Below are 21,124 nucleotides of genomic sequence, written 5' to 3'. Positions count from 1 at the left end.
TGCTCAAAATACCCATGTGAGTTGGATACATCTACATTTTTTATCCAATTTAATGATAAGAAAAGAGCAAGACTGGCACTACAGTTTGATAGTGCACCTTTAAAGCACTAAAAATCCTGGCTGTTAGGAAGTTTTGGGAATGGTGAACAAAGCTATCCTAGAAAGTCACATGGTGGCTGAAAAAGATCCTCCTACAGGTGCTTCTCCCATCAATTACTGTCTTCCAGTCGCTGCTCTGTGTCCAGAAGGGTAAGGTACTGTTCTGGAGGAAGAGTAAGAAAATGAAGCAGGGGGATTGGACTACATGATCTTTCAAGGTCCCTTCCAATTCCTGACATTCTGTGATTCTTCTTTGCAAATCAGTGCTGGGGCAGACTGTCCATATATTGCAGAAGAAAAATGTACACGCAGCTTCCAACTTAAACATATCAGAGAATGAGAAAGACTCCTGCCCCTTCAGGCAGAAGGGAGATATTTGTAAAACATATGCTCCTTTGTCAGAGGCATACACTCAAATGCAACACTGAGCTCCTCCTGCTAGCAATAGCTACAAGGTCTTGGCTAGCATTTTAAATGCGAAGCCTTACCTAAAAAGCAGCCAGACCTAAAGGTGACAGTCAGCTCTGATTTAATCTACAGAAGAGTGCTCCATATAAAAGCATATGAAAGGCCTCTCAAGAAGGTCTTCCGAAAATAAAAAACACCCTAGCCATAGGAGACGGTTTCAGACTGAAGACCTTCAAGTGATGAGAGTAAAACCGCACCCTAGTCTCAAAGGGAACATAAGGAGAGAACATAACTCACCACTGGCTTCGAGTCAAACAAGGACTTCTTTGGTACAGAGATTTACTTTACTGTTGTTTCTAAGATTTTCTCACAGAAAGGACACTTAGTCATCAGAGATCAGCCTTGCAAACTGGAGCATCTTTACAAGAGCTCCCAAGGCCAAGATGCCTGCTTCTACCCACCAAACAGTTCCCAATTATTAAAAAAAAAGTATTTTTGTAAACATTACTATGCCACAAAGAACTGTAACCCCCAACAGCTTTTTTTTTTTTTTTTTAACAGAGAAAATGTAGCTAGGTCAGAAAAGTCAGCATTGAGCCGGTATAGATACAAATAATTCTATACTCTCTACAGAAAAACATGATCAAAAATTCCTGCTCCATTAAGCATAAAGAGCCACTACACTTAAGAGCTTTCTTGTTTCTGCTCAAACACCTGCTTCTCTTATCTTAGTTTCTTCTGTTCTTAGCTAAACAAAAGACAAAGAAAATAATGATAAAACTAGTAAATTTGGAAGAGTGCATGTGGGAGATGTAGTACTCCCAGCGGAAGAAAAAGGGAAGCATAGGGTACAGATGGAAAGTCATCAAGGAAGATGAATAAAAGGGAATGAGAGAGTAATGGTCTCTTTCCGGAGACAAAGCATGTTCCATTTGCTCATTGCTACAAAAACTCATAATCAAAGACTAGGTCAAACAAGCAGGAAACTTCCATACACGATAAAGCTATATCATCTTCATTATCTACCATTAAACAGTCAATCAAAACCAGCATCAAAATATAAACTTCATTTGTCATAGTAGACTTTTTTGGCCATTTAGAAACCAGTTACAGTGATCTAAACCCAGTTTACAAGTATGTCATCCATTCAGACCCCTCACCTGGCATACTTTTCAAAAGCTTTGCATTGCACATGTGTCCTTTCCAGATATCAGTAAGAATGTACTCCATACGCTTTGCTCTCCAAAGGAAATTAAATACTCTCAGATAGTGGCTCATGCACTCACGTGTAAACACCTACAAAACAAGCAAAAGATCAGAATAAATATAATAGATCTCCCATGTTCCGAAGGACCAATAACATCTTCACAGTTCACCTATTCTGACCTATGCAGTTTATTGTTAAATATCAGCATAACAAAAAAAGCTCTTGGGAAAATCCTCCCTCAATAACTGAGCTAAGCTATCTCGCATTCAAGTAAGCACCAAGCACTGCTGACGGCAGAGCTGTGGCACTCTATGGTCGAGCACTCTGGAATATGATCCGCAGTACACTTCAACTGTGTCTTCTTGCAGCACTGTCATTCTTAATTTTTTTTTCTGGTTTAACACAAAAAAGATTCTCGCATCATCAGTATTTCCACACTGCATTCTTAAGAAGACTGAAGAAAAATGGAGTAGAAATGCATTAAAGTTTATTTGTTCTACATAAAAGAGTCTTCTATTTAAGTACATTGAAATAAATGTAAATAATCCTCAGAACTGCTCTAATGCTTTTCTCAGTTCCAACTTGCTGTATCAATGTATTTGCTGTTCTACCAGCTTAGCAACTGAAAAAGTTTGAACCCGTAATTGCTTCTTGAGAGGTTTTCTTCTCTTCCAGTCTCATATGAGTAGAAGTGTAAGAAATGGACATGTTCACAACCAGCAGTATACAACATTACCGTTGCTATTGGTCCGTCAACATGATAATCCAAGCTGAAGACATCCCATCCAGTGTCACCAGGAGATACCTGTATTGAAAAGATGTATTAATTTTAGTGGATAATCGAAGTATGTTAGTGCTGAAGAGTTGCTTCTTCTTCTATTCTCCATAACATATGAAAAAGCAAGAAACCACAACAATATGTGATACAGGAGTCCGTTGTCAAGAGTAGTAGATTAAGCCAAAATTAACCTATGTTTTACAAAACGGTGGGATTCACCTCACCCAGTTGCTGATGTCCATCCTGCCAATGTTTTTCCACTGAAACTAGTAAAATAAATGAATGGGAGACTTCTCAGGCAGGATTGTGCCTAAAGTATAGGCTTACTTCAGATGCCTGAGATCAGACAGTTCCCACCTCTGGGGCTGGAACTTCCTTATCAACTCAAGTTTTTTAGTAGAGGTCTCCTTCATGAAATGTGCTTTCATTTCTTCACTCTTTGTGACCGCTGGTGAGAAAAAAATACCACCCCAAGATTTTTTTAAGAGCAGTATCAGCAAGAGCTGCTTGCGGATCCCCAAATCAAGGCCATCTGCATCGATTACTGGTAGATCCCAAATATTTCACCTTATTTTGTCAGTTAAATGACTGTATAACCACAATTCAAAATATAAATAGACAACAGGCAGGAGATGGGAAGAGAAGGCTTAAGTGAGGTTTGCATGTTTCAGAGGAGACTTCAATGGAAGAAGGGGAGGACAAAATAATATTTACTATATGTATGTATGAAAATTTTGTTTCACGTAGGTGTCTACACTATATGTATTTTTATTCACTTATCTTTCAGGTCAGAGTCACCATGATACAACAAACCTCCAGAAGTCGAACATCCAATCGTTTGAGAATCTCAGGATTATCGAACTGCGCATTGGTTGCCCTCACTGCTGTTTCAAGAATTCCCGTCAGATTATGCTGGTACAAGGTTGTGGCTGGTCGTGCAAGCTCGGGTCTAGAAGTTATGAAACAAAAAAGTCATGGCAGACTTCTTAGGTAGTCTGCAGCAGCAATTGGTTCTAACTGCAGCACATAGTGAAATAGATTCCTGAAAATTCTAAACCTCTCATGTTACTCTTCCAGTCTTAACCACAAAGAAAATTAATGAGCAAAATATTTATAACTGTTTATATGTGTGCAGCTATACACCTGAACATCAGCATGAGTTTTAAGTTTCAATGCCAGTCATCTCAAGTTACCAGGACTGCTATCATAACTATTCTGAAATCTCAGTTGCATTTGTATCTAAAATGAGGCAGATTAACACATCAAACCACTGATGTTATTTCACAGTTTTGAGACACTGATAGTCATCTCCTGGGCTTAGAACTCCTGACAGAAACACACAAACTGACTCCTTCTATGCAGCTTTCCAAGGATAGCAACATGCAAGCAGATCCTCTCCCCCTTCATCAGTGCTGGAAAGCCCCTCTCTACTTCTGCCTCAAATGTAACAGTGACTTCTCTGTACCAATCCCGTTCTGCTTCACACTGTTTTTCACTTAAAAAAGCCAAGGTCATGTACAAACAAGTTGATGAAAGATTTATTAGAAAGCCTGCCTTTCAGAACAGAGGAAAGCTTTGTTAAGGACATTTCTGGTAGACTAAGTTTCATCGGTAGCACCAGTATGTAAAAGCAGCCAGCTTGCAAATACACTTTATGAACTTTTAGGTCCTCTTGAATGCTTAAAACAGAGATTGGTGAGGCATCAATTAAATTTAAAAAAAAAAAAAAAAAAAAGGAATTAAGGATTTTGACACAATGTTTTGGACCAAACACATACAAAATATAGAAAACTAACATTCAGAGCAATATTAACAAGAGGCATCAAGTGCTCCAGAAACTGAACTTTGCTGCTTAAACTTGCTGACAGGAGCAAGCAAAGTACAAACATCCCTGGGGCTCTCACAGGCTCCATGTAAAGGTACATCAGTGTAGTTTTTCAAGACACTATGAAATGGTACTGAATGTACTTCCTACCAAAAAGAACAAAATTTCAGCCCTCAGGGTCAAAGAAACTCAAGTCACAATAGGATTTAAAAGTTGTTCAGGTAAACCTTTGAGTAATAAGTGTCATCTTCCGACAGCAAAATGGTTCCTGCGCTGATCATACACACTTGGAGCATCAGAAATTCACCATAATTACCCTTCTTATTCTTACTTGAGCAAATCCATTAAATGTCTGATAAAGTCTCCTTGACCAAGTAGTAAGTAGCGCCTCATGGCCTGCATGTGTTCCAATAAATTGTACTTCTTATTGAGAACATCCAGCAAATATTTGCTGGTCTCAAAATAAGCTGCATCGATTTTCTCTTGAAATGCATTTTCCAGATCCGTGAACAAATCAGCAGCTAAAAAAAAAATTAGAATTAAATTTGTATTTTTCCAAAAAATGAAGCAAACAAGCTTTGAAATTGAAACGTACAAGCAGAGGAATTGCTGTTTATTTTGATCCACTATATATTACGCATTAGGCATAGCTAAAGTGAAAGCAAGTGTAAAGCAGCCCATACTTCAACAATATTACTTTTAATGTGTACCCAGCCTGTACCTTCCAATATGAGTTCATATTACATCATCACTATTACACAGAAAGTGAATTTTCCTTTAGTTTGCTGGAATACGGCAGTTTACAGAATGAAATCATTGGATGGAGATCAAAAGGTGCTGGAATGGGTTGCCCAGGGAGGTGGTAGAGTCACCAACTCTGGAGGCATTCAAGGAACGTTTAGATGCTGTGTTGAGGGACATGGTTAAGTGAGAACTACTGGTGACAGGCAGACAGTTGGACTGGATGATCTCATAGGTCTTTGCCAGCCTTGGTGATTCTATGAAAAAGTACAGTTGGGGAAAGTTGTTGTTGGGGATGGATCTAAATTTCAAGGGTGGAAGAAAAAATATTCAAAGAATCGGTCAAAACATTCAAAAGAAAAGAGTTCCCGCATATACGTCAGAACAAGAGACAAGGGAATATGCTTGCATTATCTGGGAGACAGACAGTAACCTTGTGCTTTCTTCTCCACATTCAATGTACGGCAATTTGGGACCAGAAAGTAGGAGACAGCTCTTTAGTAGGCACTGTACTTCACTCTTTTATACAACTATAAGCTTGTTAAGAAAGGGACTGCAATCAAGCTTCTATGAGATTTGTTCAGTTCTGGGGCACCCAACGTAAGAAGGACATGGAGTTGCTGGAGCAGGTCCAGAGGAAGGCCACGAAGATGATCAGAGGGCTGGAGCACCTCCCCTATGAGGACAGGCTGAGAGAGCTGGGGCTCTTCAGCCTAGACAAGAGAAGACTCCGGGAGGACCTTATAGAGGCCTTCCAGTACCTGAAGGGGGTCTACAGGAAAGCTGGGGAGGGACTTTTTATACGGGCAGGTAGCAAAAGGACAAGGGGAAATGCTTTTAAACTGGAAAAGGGTAGATTTAGACTAGATATCGGGAAGGAATTCTTTACTCTGAGGGTGAGACACTGGAACAGGTTTGCCCAGGAAGGTTGTGAATACCCCCTCCTTGGAAGCATTCAAGGCCAAGCTGGATGGGGCTTTGAGCAACCTGGTCTAGTGGGAAGTGTCTCTGCCTATAGCAGAGGGGTTGGAATTAGATGACCTTAAAGGTCCCTTCCAACCCAAACTATTCTATGATTCTGTGAGAGAGCAAAAATAATGTAGCTTCTTCAGGCAACACGGAGCAAAACTCCAAATACTGGATGGTCAACTATCGGGCCTTCCTCAGCATTAAAGGATACACTCCCACTTTCACCAGTTTTTCATTCTGCAACAGCTGCTCTAAAGGGAGAAAGCAGAGATCCAGGTACCAAAACGTTAAACAGTGCACTGTCCAAGTATTAGTTTCAACCTGCACTGCAGACGTGAAAAACTAGAACCAAGTTTCACATGTTGTTCTTAAACTGCTTTTAATCTTAGTAAATAAAAAATGATTCTAACAAAGAATTCATTCCATAACAAGGTAAACCTCGCAAAGTCCTATCACCTTTTACAAGGGTAGACAGTGATAGGACAAGGGGGAATGGTTTTAAGCTCAAGGAGGAAAGGTTTAGATTGGATGTCAGGGGGAAGTTCTTTACAGAGAGAGTGGTGAGGTGCTGGAACAGGCTGCCCAGAGAGACTGTGGATGCCCCATCCCTGGAGGTGTTCAAGGACAGGTTGGATGGGGACCTGGGCAACCTGGTAGTACCAGATCTGGAGGTTGGTGGCCCTGCCTGTGGCAGAGGGGTTGGAACTTGATCCTTGGGCCCATTCCAACCCAATCCATTCTTGATTCTAAGTCTGGTTCAATGGCACACTGAGGTTGCCAAACTCTCATTCAGTAACCTGTGAAGCTCTCCAAACGACACCAAGTACAACCATATGTAAAGAATTCACAGATATTTGCAAAAGACTTTGCTATGCTCAAAATCAAAATCTAACTGTAACCTTATTGAAATGAACAAAAAGCTACTAAAGAGTAACCATAAAGGGCATATGGGCTCTCACGCATTAAAACTGAAATCTCTTCTAAATTGTAAGAAATATTAAGAAATAATCTAAGAAATTCTGAAATTAACCTTAATTTGGTTTAATGGTCAATAGCTGGCAAACCAACTTTGAAGTCCTTCAAAAACAATTTTACTAGCATCCCACATATTCAATTTTCATTTAACATACTACAGTGGTAGAATGCATTTACAGACAAACTTCTGTCCTGTCTATTTTACTGCTCATTCTCTTACTTACAACTAATGGATTTTTAATTATCTTTTTTTCAATCACAGAACTAATTTATTATTATTATTATGGAATCACGTGCTGTGGATTTGATGAGAAGTCTCAAACTCTAAATTCACACAGCAACACTGAAGAATATCCCTGCTCTCATCCTACTTCTGCAACTTAAAGTCAGTTGAAAGCAGGCTGATCATGCCTGGATTCATTCAGAATCAGTCAGTACACAACCAACCATCCAGCAAACCCATCAAATTAAGAAAATTACACACTCACATCTCCATACATGCACTGTAAAATGCAATTATCCATTAAAAAAACAACCATGCATTTTAAAGGCAGATGGGACTTTTGTACTCCTTTCCACCTCCTTATCTAAAATGTCAGCTTAAGTGTAGTTTATAGTCAAAACCACATACTGCACAGAGCTCAGTTTAAAGGGAAGAAGTTGACCACCAGTGATACCCTACCACCTTTCGAAGATTCCGCAGATTTAGCCACAGCAATCATCTTTGTGGATGGAGTTTGATCATGACAAACTTGATGCAAGAAGTTTATGGATTTTCCTATTAGGAGGACCTGAAAACAAGAGATTTCTTTTTAAAAATTAATTCAATAGTCACTTGCATGTTAGGTAAATATTAACAAAAAATTCACCCACAACCACCAGGACAACATGTTATTTTATCATCTTTCTTCACTCCTAGCTTCACAGTCTCAACCACAGCAACCCAGAACTCCAGTGACAAAACAAAAGGGTGTTCAAACTCAAGATATCCTTAAACAATGACTATTAGTTAGAAAATGAAAAAAAAACAAAAACAACCCCCAAAACCAGTCCTTAGTCCTTCTCAGGGAATAATTCTATTAATTTAGTTATTTTTAAGATTAATACTTATTGTTAATTTTGGTCTCCATTTTCTTAATAAAAATCTAAGTAACAGCACAGGCCAAGAAATCATCACAAGATTCATTTTTAAATATATACCTTTTTCGATTGCTCCATTGTAATAAAGGAAGGGATCATTGATTTCCTCAGAGTGTACTTGTCATGCCACAACCGGTCAGTTTTAACTGTAGGATCTGAAGCTACAAAGAACTGCAGATTGAAATAAATATTAAAAACAAAAGAGGAATATGAGCCATAGAATAACTACAGGATTTCTAGAGTAACTCTGCAACCATTAACTGCCTATCCAACCTGACAAATTAAAGTTATTTACTAGGCTAGGGATAACAATAGGTACTAAAAGCAAAATATTCTCTCTCTGACTTTGGAAGAAATGAACTTTTAATCAAAAACACAAGACTTGCATTCTAAATAGTTACAAAGAACTCTGTATATGTTACTATTGCAACTAAGCTGGAAGATATGGAGATGACACTTCCATCAGAAGAGAGAATCTACCATTAGTTCATTATTCTGCCTCTATAAATAGACCCAGGATATGATTTGTTGAAGACAACACACTTTATCATTGCAACATCACACTAACCCTGAATTCATTAAGAGTAGTCACATCTCATGTTGTAACTGTATACATTACTTACTCATATTATATGTTTACAACACAATTTACTTCTTTGGTTCTCCTCTAGGCTTCCACAAAGCAAATGAACAAAGATAAAATATTTCTCATACATTAATTACCTCATGATATGTATCCTCCAGCTCTCCATCATAAATCCATCGATAAAGAAAATTCAGTACAGGATGGGATACCAGGCCAAGAATGTGCTGAACCAGAGACCTCATGTAGGGATCTCCTGTTTTAGTATAGGCATGAACGGCTGAAGCTAGTTCACCACCTTTTCTCCCTGTAAGTTCACAGGGGAGAGGAACAGAAATGTACGAAGGAAATAAAATACTCCACAATTAAATTCAGCAGCCATCAATTTTAATTAGTCAAATGTCACTGACAGCTTATTGAATGCACTTCTAAAATGTATAGAAAGTAAATTTTTTAGTGTTGACTGGGGATGCTTCAGTTTTAAGGCATGAATCATTAAACACACTGAAGTATTAAGCCTATTTTTGACACGGTATTCTGTTTGGTATATAGCAGCTTGCAGTAACGCAAAATTTACAGAATCAGATCACCCACAAATTCCCAACCACTCCAGTCAGTAGAGTGTTAGAGAAGCTATGGTATTAATTTTCTTTCTGTCCTGTGCTTGTCTCTCTCAGATGTTCTGTGTGCATATATAAACACAAACATATCTTTTCTGCTTCTCAGTTACAGTCTCCTCCGTAACTCCTTTATAGGTATCATCCCCTGTCATCTTCCAACTGAAAAGTAAGAAGTTGCCAAAAAAAAATAAAAAAATAAAAGATATCTAGCACTTGTTTTGCTGTTATGCTAGCAGTTTAAAATGTCCTAGCAGTACAGGCCTAGGTTGGTTAGTGACCAAAGTTTTGGTCAACTCCAGCACCACTCCTCAGCTCTTTCCTGTGGATCGCTACCACATACTTTTTTCAGATTTGGCAAGTTTTGCTGTTTCACATCAATCTGCAGACCTGTTGCAAATTGCTCCCATATGTCAGCTTGCACAGAATACTCATACTCAGAGAAAAGACTGAGCCAGTCATTTTGTAGTGTTAGTAGGGTTTACCACAGTATAATATTCTCTGAAAGATAACTAAAAGTGAAAAATTGAAAACAGTATGAAAGGTATGTCCCTAACATTTGAAGGATATTTTAAGCATGTCCAAGTTTAACAAAAACGTTTCAAATAAACAAAAAACCCACCAACACGTTTAAGTGTATCTACACAGTACTCTAATTCATCAGTTTTCTGCTTGAAGGAAGAAAAAGAGATACCTTAAAAGATGAGCTACTCAAAATTTTCAGAAAAATATAACAGTAATATTACTGATATCCACAGCTAGCAGGCACAACCACTCAGAAGTTAAATAACTTTCCCAAAAAAGTTAAATGAACATAAAACAGACCTTGACAGTGATCAACAAGTGCTGCAAGGGTCTTTAACCTTATTTTAGGATCATATGTCCAGACAAGAAGACGACGAAGTGTTAAGCTGCTCTCGAGTCCCAGATTTACACCCTGATCGTCTTCCAATTGGAGCTGATCAAATAAGAAATAGACAGACATATCACGGAACAAAACTGGAAGCACTGAAGCGTGAAATGGTGTTTCATAGTTTTTGTTCTGTAATTAGCATTTTACTAATAAAAGCTCAGAGAACAGAGTGGGGAAAGCAGAAAGAAGTTCATGGCATCTGTCTTCCCAAGCATACTGAGCCCTGCTTTCTAGGAAGGGGCTGGACATCTGCCTGCTAATGGAAAGTAGTGAATGAATTATTCTTTCTCCTTTGCTTGTGCATAAAGCTTTTGCTTTCCCTAGCAAACCATTATTAATTCAATTATGTTTTTGCCTTGCTTCTATTTCCTCCCCACCTCCCAAGAGACAGGATTGAGTGAGAAGCAGGGTAAGAGCTTGGCTATTCACTGTGGTCAACCCAAGTGAGTGGCACTAGAACCTTCCTTTTTCCATCATATGCACCTCCACCCACCAGAGTCATCTCTTATTTGAAAGCAGAATGGGTAAAGAGGTCTGAAAGGTTTTCTTTCAAAGAAATCAAATATTTTCACAGTGAAAAATTTTTGGAAGTTGTAATAAATCAAAGCTACAGTAAACCAAAAAATCAAACATTTTATGCACAGAACGGGAAATAATTACTAAAAGATTAACAGGATGGTAGCCAGGAAAAAATACAAGTGATAATGACAGGCATTCAAAAGCTATAAATGTTAAAGAACTGTTCTTGTTCCCAGCTGCTGAAATACGCATTGCTTGAAATACAGAGAACGTTTTTCTCCTTTCACAAAGATGCGTCATGCCATTTGGGATTTGAATGATAGAAACATCACATAAGATCAAACTGGCAAAAGTGAAGCAAAAAGGGACAGAGGATTAGGAACACCTGTTACATTTCCTGCTTATGAAAAACAGCAAATCTAAGAGAAAAATATTTATGAATATATACATCTAAAGAGTAAGTAATGCACAATTTACAGAGTATTGCATCCACTCTCAGTAGCATCTGTTGTACATCCTTCCTGCTCTAGGAGGATACCTACATGTACCTTAAGGAGTTGCTTTGCTTTACGTTGTCTGAATAAGAAAGTTAACTAAGAACCATCTAGTTTACCTGAGAATGCAAAACAGACAGAAGTCGGTAGTATTCTTTGAGTTCCTGATGTAAAGCTGCACAAAAACTCTGTAAGAGAAAGAAAAGGAAAAACTATCAGGAAAAGTCTTTCTGATTTAATGTAGAACAGCCCTTATTCTATCATCATACTGCGAAGGTAGTTAGAAGTGTCCTTAAAGGAAATGAGCTAAAAGTTTCATCATGTAAGCTAAAACCGGCCTACATGTAAGTGCTTCCACTAGAGATGTGCAGTCCTTTTCCAAGAACAAAGATAGACGACAATGTACATATATTACCATCACAATGACAACATTAATAATTTCCACAAGGAGTGCAAAACAAACCTTAATCCAGAAGATTTTTTTTAATTATGTAAGAGGCATTATGTAATAAAGAGTAGAACTTCAGTTTCAAAAAGGCCTCTAATAATGGAACGCAGCTACCATTATGTGTATAGCATAGAGTATGGCATAAACAAGAAAACACAACAGTCATAAAAGAAAACTCCCATTAAGTGCTGCTGTGTTGAGTAATCCAAGCTTCTGCCCTTTTACCCATTGGCAGCTTTAGATGATTTTTCACTTCACATAAAGGAAATGAATGACACTGAGTACACGCAAAGAAACTTGTACAATGTGCAAAAGTTAACGGGACAGAACTAAAGAAAAGATTGCTTTCTGTAAAACAGTTCTAACCATAGCTACTTTGTATGTTTATACTTCAGTAACCCAAAGATTATTTTAAGATAGTTCTGGAAGGAATACTTGTTTAGTAGTGGATGATGCCCAACAGTTTGGGAGTCCCAGGTATTTTCTTTGTTAGTTTTGTTCTTAACCCAGCATGCAGACTGAAAACATTAGTGTAACATTTTCTAAAATTGAAGTAAAAATACAACACCATTTTGGACCAAGTTGAAAATTTTGGACTTTAAACACTTCTTTCTATATTTTGTTTGTTTTAAGAGTGCTATTCTTCAGAAATTATTTCTTAATCCTTGGCTAATTACTTTGATATCTTAAAAAAAAAAAAAAGATGCTCTTGATATTTTAAGAATTATCCAGGCCCCTCTCTCCAACCCATTTTAAGTAATATGAAAAAAAAAAAAAGAAAACCACCTCACACGAACCCAAGAGCTTCAAGTAAAATATTTATTCATTAAAATATGTACAATGCATAAATCATTACTACAAGAACAAGAAAAAATATTTTTCCCCCCAACAAAACTACTTTCCTACTAACACACTAAGAATTTTAGTGAAAAAAAAAACACAACAACAAAAAACAACAAACATGAATCTCACTATTACATGCTTTATTGAAGAAAAAGCCTTCCTTTCTTCAATTATACTTTATCAGGTAGAAAGCAATATAAAATTGACTTTATTCCAAGGATACTGAAGGGCAAAATGAAACCCCCTTATGTGTAATTGCACTTTTCATTTCTTCTCACTTGCTTCTTCAGTACATTTTTAAACCTATTAAAGTAGCATTTGTCAAGACAGAGGGCAGAGTAGATCCTCCAGTGAAACATCTGAAGGCAATGCAAGTGCACACAAAAAGCGAAAACAGCATCACTGACTTTAAAGTTAAAATTTACATTCGGTGCCAATTCCAGCATTGTAAATTACAGATTTTTGTTTCCCAAAATGTCATGGAAAAGTGGACACTATCCTAGATTTCTGACTGAGTCTAAAGCAAGACAGCTCAGGAAAGAGAGAAAACATTTTAAATGCCCACTACTATATGGACATTTTTTTCAAATGGGCAAAATGTCAAAATACAAGGCAAATTTTATTTCATTGCCAATTATTTCTGAGGACAAGGTAAAACTTACATGCTAAGCAGCAAACATTGAAGTGCAGTATATAGGTATACCTCTACTTCAATAACTGTTATTCCTGATATTTTGCCTGGTAAAAACAGTCATCTCATCCTGCACACATCTTATCTTACATATTGTTTAAACACATGTTTAAACAAGCATTCTTTTGAAACAGTAAGCAAAAGAAGCTTTGGAATGCACAAAATATTCTTGTGCATAAATTCTTAAAGCACAGTGTGCAGCACCTGAAATTGTCAGCTATGAAAGCAATGAAGAGCAACAGAATATACTTTTTGCCCAGATACCGACAGTAGGAGTAGAAATGCTTTTATTTGTATGCTTATGCACTAAAGCAAGTATTTGCCTCAAGCAAAATTAACAGCATTAGAGCTATGCAGATTCATCTATCAGCACAGCCCTCTTCTGATTATCTGAAACCTATATGTGGTAGCCAAGATACTGAACGTTCACTGAAGAATTAAAGTTCTCCCCTTGCTGTAAGCTTGCAGATTAAAGGCAGAGACAGTAAAAATAAGTGTTAGTATGGAGCTACTAGATAAATAAGTAGAAACTTCACCCAGATAAAAGGTGGAGAGTCTGAAGAAAATGCATATACAGTAACACTACTTTATAAAGCATGGAAATCAGGACTGGATCACTAGAAAATATTTATTTGTAACTAAAAGGGTTACTTAGAATGAGAGAAAGAAGGGAACAGAATAAAACATTAGAAAAGTAGGAGCACTACAGTATCTCTACTGACCTCTTAAGAAAAAATAGATTGAAGGGAGAAGCACTTCAATTTCTTTGCAGATTAGGTAGGATGTAATGGCTAGAGGCAAGGACAACATTTCTGTCGACTCAGAAGGGATAATATCCAGTTTTACAGAGGAAGCAAGTGAGAGGAAACGAGAATGCCTTAGCAGTAAATGTGGTTTTGGGTATTACAGCAGCTGTGAAGTTACTGTAGACTACAAATCATGATGATGAAACCTATAAAAACAAAAATTGACATTCTTTTGATGTTGTATTCAAAAGAAAGGGCAGACAATAATGGGGTATTTGCATTTTTATGTAGAGTTAATTAGTATTAACACATGACCATCAACATTAGCTGACAAGACAAGAGTGTCTCCTGCATAGGTCACCTTAACAACTGAAAGAGTGATTAGTTCAGAAACATCATCATCTTGTTTAAGCAATATTTTTGTTTGTAAACATGCATAAGCACTTCAATTAAAAAGTGAGATAAAAAAAAAAAGGAATCTATGCAAGAAACCTTCCAGCACATGTCCCTTGCCTTTAGGCTTTGACCCACACCAACAGTGGCAGTCCATAAAATGAGTAAGTTGAAGGATGAATGCTCCAAGCCATGAATTCTCCAAAGTTTACCCATCGTTCTAGTTTTGCATTTTACTCAGTAGTTTCTAAGGAAACAAGACCAAAATTCTGCAGCAAAATCAATTCTTTTAGTGGACCTACCTGACCTACAAGTCCAAACGCACGATCCAAACTCCTTTGGTCTGTGTATTTCCTTATTTTATTATGTAGCCATCCCAACTCTGCAAGTCTGCTTGTGGTGTCTCTGAGAGATTTCGACAAGCTAACCTACAAAATTAACAGAAACAATATCTTGTAAGTTGAAGTCAAAGCATGCTAACCCCTGTTTCTTCCCTAAAGTCTTTCTCATAAAACAAGCCAATTCAGGAATCCATAGTTTTAACTTTTACAGAGGGGCAGCGCCAAAAAGTAGACAACTATATAATTAGCATTAAGCATATACACGTAACCCGAGGAAAGGCAACAGCAATAAATTACTGGCAACTTTGGGATCCTCCTTTTTGGGAATCTTAATCTTGCAGTATTCACACACTCTTTTTACATTCAGCAATTATGACAGTAACAAAAAAGTGATTTAGTATCACACTTCATCTTAACCTGAAAACGAAGACTGAAAATACTGGGTCTCCAAAAAAGTCATCAATGACTGAAACCAGTGAAGAAACCTAGAGAAAAAAAATAGCTACTACTACATGTGAGACAAATCTTTACTAGAATATAAACAAGTCAGTGCCAGAGTAGGTATCAGAAACCAAAACTTACAGAATCAAAATTCCAAGTTTAAGTTAGATCCACCAGTAACAGCTTTTACATGATATTTAATCATGTGCATCTGAGCTCTTCTAGCTTGTTTCTACTTTTCTTTTACCAAGTGTCTCACTTCATGCTGCAAACTTGCCCTAGTTCCCTGCAGCCTATTTAACTACTACTATTCTTTCCTGAAACAACAATTTCTTCCTTCCAATCATCAACACTAAAGGCATTGCCTTCACCTCTTACTCTTGCTTGAGATGTGCTTCTAACCCATTCTGTCACGTTACCCAAGAACACATGTAATCAAGTTTTTAAAATTTTGACAAATGAGAACAAAGAATATAACTTATCCGTCAGGCCAAGAGGCAGAGATTGACTTTCACCCACAACACACGGGCCCATCTTATCTTTATAGAGAATTTTGACTTGGAGAGCTATCTGGAACAGTCCAAATACAAGCAAGTAAGAGCACTACCAAACTAACAGACTGCTGAACATCTAGCTCACTCACTAAGCTTCTTAGGTAGTAGTACAGAAATATCCTCCAAAAGAAGAATCAACTACAGAATGAGATAGCTAGTGTGGACTTCAACTGGGTAGCACCACTTGGTAGTAAGACCAGAGTTGTCTTTAGCCCTCTTGTTTAGCCACACAAACACAGCTTTAACTGTTTGAACAATTTCTAAAGAATAAATTCCAGCCAAAACAAGTATGGCTCAACACAGAAATGCTGCCTGCAGCTACAACATGTGATAAGAACTATTTAGAATTCCACAGTTAGAGTGGTTGGCAAGCATTAAGCACAATTACACATCCACTGAAATCAAATGAGGAACAAGCAAAATTGGCTTAGTGTTATTATATTTGTATCTGTTAGCTCTAATCAGAAGCTTTCAGCTTATACAGTGCTGAATGTCATCAACAGATCTAGTATTAAGGCTGACATTAGAAAACATTCAAGTAAGAATCAACAGCTTAGCAAGCATGGTAGTTTCTGGAAAAAGACTGCATATTACAAACATTTTTAAATTGAAAACCGCTTCCATTTTCTGTTCTCTCAAACATGCCACAATATTAAAAACTTGAATTCCATGTCCTTGCCTCTGGATGTAGAAGAGAAAGTAGGCAAAAATCTACATGGTCTTCCATCTCAGTTTCCTCCTCCAATAAAAAAAATCCCAAAACAACAAACAAACAAACCAAAACCCAAAACGTTAATTTCACTCCATACTGCCCCTGCATTTGTTTAACGGTGACTTTCCTTCCATCCTTCTGAATGCATAAAAATTGGTTTGACTGAAAACAGAAGATTGCTTAATAATATTTGAAACTTAAAAAAAAAAAAAAAAAAAAAAAGGGAAGAGACAGGGCAAGAAGACTTATGTTAATGTTTTTAATTGCATGTTTTTCATGGCTATTCTTCCCTTAAACATCTGTCTTCTCACATACAAAATACAAGTCTCCATACAGTACCTTCCCTTCAACTTTATAGCAATTTTCAGAATTGCACATTTTGATGTTTTTCCCATCTATTCCCTGGAAGACATACAAAACATCTCTTACAAGGTTTGCTTCAGTTATCTCAACAGAGCCTAGAAAAGAAAAAAAAGAAAAAAGTGTTTACATTTGCTAGGAAAATTAAATTTGATCACAACTTCAAAAATCTATGTAGATTGTAAAGAATTTTTTAAAGACATTTAATCCAACAAAGTGAAAGAAAAGCCAAGAGTTCCCCAATACCTGGATCAGATCAGCTAGTGTGTTATATTTTAACAAACACTTCAGCAAAGTTTTAAACTTATCATTTCTGATCCAATCAACATTGCAAGTTCTGAGGTAAGCTTTATAATAACTTCACCTTTCTAAAACAGAACAGTTGGAAGTTTTTAACTAGGTCTTACAGAATAATCTCTTCTACACGCAGCTTGGAGAATATCAGAGTTAATTCAGAATAGAGAGTTGCTTGTTTAAAAGTGTCTTGCAGTGTTGAATGCCACTGTTCAGTATAAAAAGATCAACAGAAATCAGTCTGTAAGCTGCAGAACAGCTACAGAGCTGACCAACAGAAAACAGTATTGTTTCTCAATCTTTGATTTAGTAAAGCTCTTGCTATCCCAACATTCATTCTGCCTTCTGGCTCATATCTACGGTTGGAGGCTAGATTACATTTGAGATTTAAAGGAAATAAAAGATTGATGAAGATGTTATGCAGGCCACTGAAACTATTCCCACCTCTTCTGGGCTATAAAGCGTCATCTCTTTTCTTGACTTCACTTAAGACATCAAGAATGAAACAACTTCAGCCATCGCGACCATTCAGAAACTGAGATGTTACAACACACTTCTCCCAAATTTGACAGCACTCTTATCCTCATCAGTTTACCTCTCAAATAGGTCCACCCACCCAGAATAGAAACAACAACAAAAAAAAGGCATTCTTCCTTTGACAAAAGCAGCCATTGCCTTAAGGTGTTCTTTAAAACTCAGATTTCTCTCATAAGCTCAAGTGGTGCCCAAGTGTGGGTAATGCCTTTCAGGAACTCTTAGTGAAATCATAAAATAGTACAACAATGATCCTGACTATACTGTCTGTGTAGGTGTGGCAATGACCTACAGCAAACAACTTTAAAAGAAAACCCTTTAATTAGAAGAAATGATATTCACAGAAATATATTTTCTTGAAAATAGCCTTTCACATTCTGAGTGCAGTTCTACTACTTCAGCAAGTGAGTACATGTAAAAGAACTGTTGGTCTGTATACCTGTTCCACAATCAAGAGTTGCGGTCAACCAATTCAATGAAACAAGTGTCTACTGCTCTTTGTAGCAATCAGCACAGTAAGAATAAGAGGCAAGGCCAGATTTGAGAGAGAGGAAAAAGTGTGTCCATCCTCTTCCACATCAACAGTATACTGTTAATTTGGTTTCAGTTGCCAAATCTCACCCTCATCTACAACAGTGTAACTCTGTTCTGTTTGCTTTGTGTCCTGTTAGCAGTTAAGAATTCAGTTGTGTTTTAACGTACTTGACAAGTTCTGCAGAGGCTGGTAGACAGACAATTTTTTAGCTTGTAACTATTCATGATTTTTCACAGAAGAGTTATTAAACAAAACCAAAAAAACCCATCTTTTTTCTTTTTTGACAGCAACAGTAATGTAGGATGACGTCTACTATTAACTCTCAGAAAAGTCTCCTATTTTTATAGTAAAAATAGAGCAACTGCTGCAGAGATTATCTGCTAAACTGTTTATCCTTAGTTACACTTCTGTAAATTCAGAATACATCCTTTAAACATCAGTTTCAAGTTTACAGCCATTTAAAGGACTAAACTGGTAAAATTTATCTATTTTTATTTTTTTAATAATTTATGGTAACTTCTTTAAATACAACCACTATAAACATTGTAATAATTTAAAAGAAAAAAGGTTTAAACTTTCTGCACATTTCCAAGTTTGAAATGACAGAATCACAAGTGACTTAGTGTACTTCAGCAAGTTCTATTAGTTGATCTGTTGTTCCGACTTCCTAAAAGCATCCTAAATAGCATCTTTTCATCAACACTAGAATGACCAAGAATGCAGCCATAATCATTTGATTCTGACAAATACTGCAACAAAAACACAATCTTGTAAGAAGACCAAAACATGTTATCACTTCAAATACGGCAAAAACAAAATACAGAATGTCAGGGATTGGAAGGGACCTCAAACGATAGACTACTCTATTGCATATTTATTTCTATCCTTCTATAAAACACATTTTAGAAAAGCTTCTCGTAACATGCAATGTGCTATAGAACTATCTCAAAAAACATTTAAAAACGCTGGTGACTATTAATAACAGAACTATTTCAACTGTACAAAGTTAACCTTAGGAAACACATCTGTGCTTACCACTTGTATCTCCTTCTCGCCTTGACCTTGGTACACCACGTGAGACAGCATTTGAAAAGCCTTTTGAGGTAGTGCTTTGTAAAGAAGGCTGGCTTGCAGTTAGAGTCCATGCAAGACGCGACCCTAATTGCTGACGGAGGCAATCTCCAACACCTGGAGCTTGATAGGATTGTCTAAAAGGACAAAAGAGAGACATATCTTCAAAACTTTGACTCTATACCCATCGACTAGTTTGGGATATGCAGATTATAAAAGATGCCCTGAGCTTGAGGGCAAGGAATGCCTTTGCTCCCCCACTCATCACACCATAATTCATAGTATGGCCATGCATATTACTTGATTGTAACTAATGAATAAGAACAAAGCCCAATGAATAAGAACAAAGCCCGCAAAACACAGCAACTCTGGTGTGTTCAGCATTTATAATGCCTCAACAAGAGCACAATACTGAATTTAGCCTGTTATGGTTCAACAAGAACATACATCAAGAATCAGAGGGCAACAAGTATAAGGAGAAGTACAGGAGGAATTATGCTCACAGAACAATCTGATTTGGGTTGTCCAGCTACCAAGCTACAGGCATAAGGAGAGAACAGTGAAATGGCTGTGAAATGGTCAGACCAAGAATAGGTCAGGAAAAGCATAGCTTCTGATGATGTTCTTAAGCAGACATGTAGATGAAATAACCTCACTGACATACATTCCTACACTGCATCAGTATCACAGAATGGTGGAAGTTAGAAGGGACTTCTACACATCACCTACTCAAACCCTCCTGCTTAAAGCAGGGTCAAATAGAAGAAGCTGCCTGGGTCCTTGTCCAGTCAGATTTTAAATATTTTCAATTATGGAGATTACAAAACCACTCTGACAACCCTTGCCAGCATTTCACCATATATATTTCCACCCCCACCCAATTTCACAGTAAAAGAAGGTTTCTCCCTTATGCCTAATTGAGACTTCTTAAGTCATAAGTGTTGCCCTACTCAGAAAAGTTGGGCTCAGTCTTCTCTGCTCCCCTGGTAAGGTAATGACACACTGGTAAGAGCCCCCTGAATCCTTTCTTCTCCAGCCTGAAGTTACAACTCTCTCAGCCTCTCCTCACGCATCAAGTTCTCCTTTGTTTTGCAGTCTCTTCTCTGGACCCACTCTAATATGCCTTCTGTAATCGGGTGCCCAGAACTCAGCTCTCCACCTGCATCCTTGCCAATACCGAGCGGAGAAGATCAAACCACTCAGCCCACTGGTAATGCTCTTTCCAACGCAGCCGGGAAGTTGTTGGCCTTCTCTGCTACACACTGCACACATCTCAACTTTTTGTTTCACTAGGACCCCCAGGGCCATTGCTGCTAAGCAGCTTTGCAGCCAGTCAGCCCTCAGCAAGTCTTAATGTAGAACATCGTGTTTCCCTTTTTTGAACTTCAGGAGGATCTTGTCAGACTATTCCTGAAGCCATTCAGGTCCCTCTGAACGGTACTTGAATCACCTGTTTAATCATCTACTCCATTTTGTATCATCCTGCAATCTTTCTGAGGGTGCACTCCATCCCAGTCTTCCAAGTGGGAAGCTCCTGAGCTACACCATTAGTGACTGGGCTCCAGCTGGACTTCATATCTCCAACTCCAATCCTTTGAGATAAGCAGGTGAGACAGCTTTTAATTGACATAAACTACATTCATCACTCTCTTCTTGTTCACCAAATCAGTCATCTTATCACAAAAGGCTACGAGTTCAGTCCAGCATTATCTTCCCTTCACAAGACAGTGAAGACTACTGCCACTCCCCTTCTTGTCCTTCACATGTCTAGAAATGCTCTCCAGGATGAGTTACTCCATCATCTTCCCAGAGACTGATGTGAAGCTGACCAGCCTGTAGTTCCCAGGATCCTCCTTCCTGAAAAAAGGAGCAACATTTGCTTTCTTCCAGGAA

General features: G+C 37.7%; 1 protein-coding gene across 2 annotated transcripts in view; it reads right to left on the bottom strand.

The window, feature by feature from the left end:
- The window catches only part of TUBGCP3 (tubulin gamma complex associated protein 3), a 47,821-nt gene that overhangs the window by 5,606 nt on the left and 21,091 nt on the right, over positions 1-21,124 (bottom strand). The window contains exons 6-17 of one of the 2 annotated variants that reach the window (XM_021415095.1): positions 19,196-19,368; positions 16,777-16,895; positions 14,692-14,817; positions 11,388-11,456; positions 10,168-10,300; positions 8,866-9,032; positions 8,203-8,313; positions 7,685-7,793; positions 4,649-4,838; positions 3,306-3,441; positions 2,451-2,519; positions 1,668-1,803 (exon numbers count right to left, since the gene is read on the bottom strand). In XM_021415095.1, coding sequence (XP_021270770.1) covers positions 1,668-1,803; positions 2,451-2,519; positions 3,306-3,441; positions 4,649-4,838; positions 7,685-7,793; positions 8,203-8,313; positions 8,866-9,032; positions 10,168-10,300; positions 11,388-11,456; positions 14,692-14,817; positions 16,777-16,895; positions 19,196-19,368 — 1,538 coding nt within the window. The remainder of the gene's footprint in view (positions 1-1,667; positions 1,804-2,450; positions 2,520-3,305; positions 3,442-4,648; positions 4,839-7,684; positions 7,794-8,202; positions 8,314-8,865; positions 9,033-10,167; positions 10,301-11,387; positions 11,457-14,691; positions 14,818-16,776; positions 16,896-19,195; positions 19,369-21,124) is intronic. The other variant, XM_021415105.1, reaches the window with a different exon arrangement.

This window comes from Numida meleagris, chromosome 1 (assembly GCF_002078875.1).
Source record: "Numida meleagris isolate 19003 breed g44 Domestic line chromosome 1, NumMel1.0, whole genome shotgun sequence".
Classification (NCBI taxonomy): domain Eukaryota; kingdom Metazoa; phylum Chordata; class Aves; order Galliformes; family Numididae; genus Numida; species Numida meleagris.
Note: the sequence above shows the minus strand (reverse complement) of the source record. Positions and strands in the feature narration are given on the sequence as shown.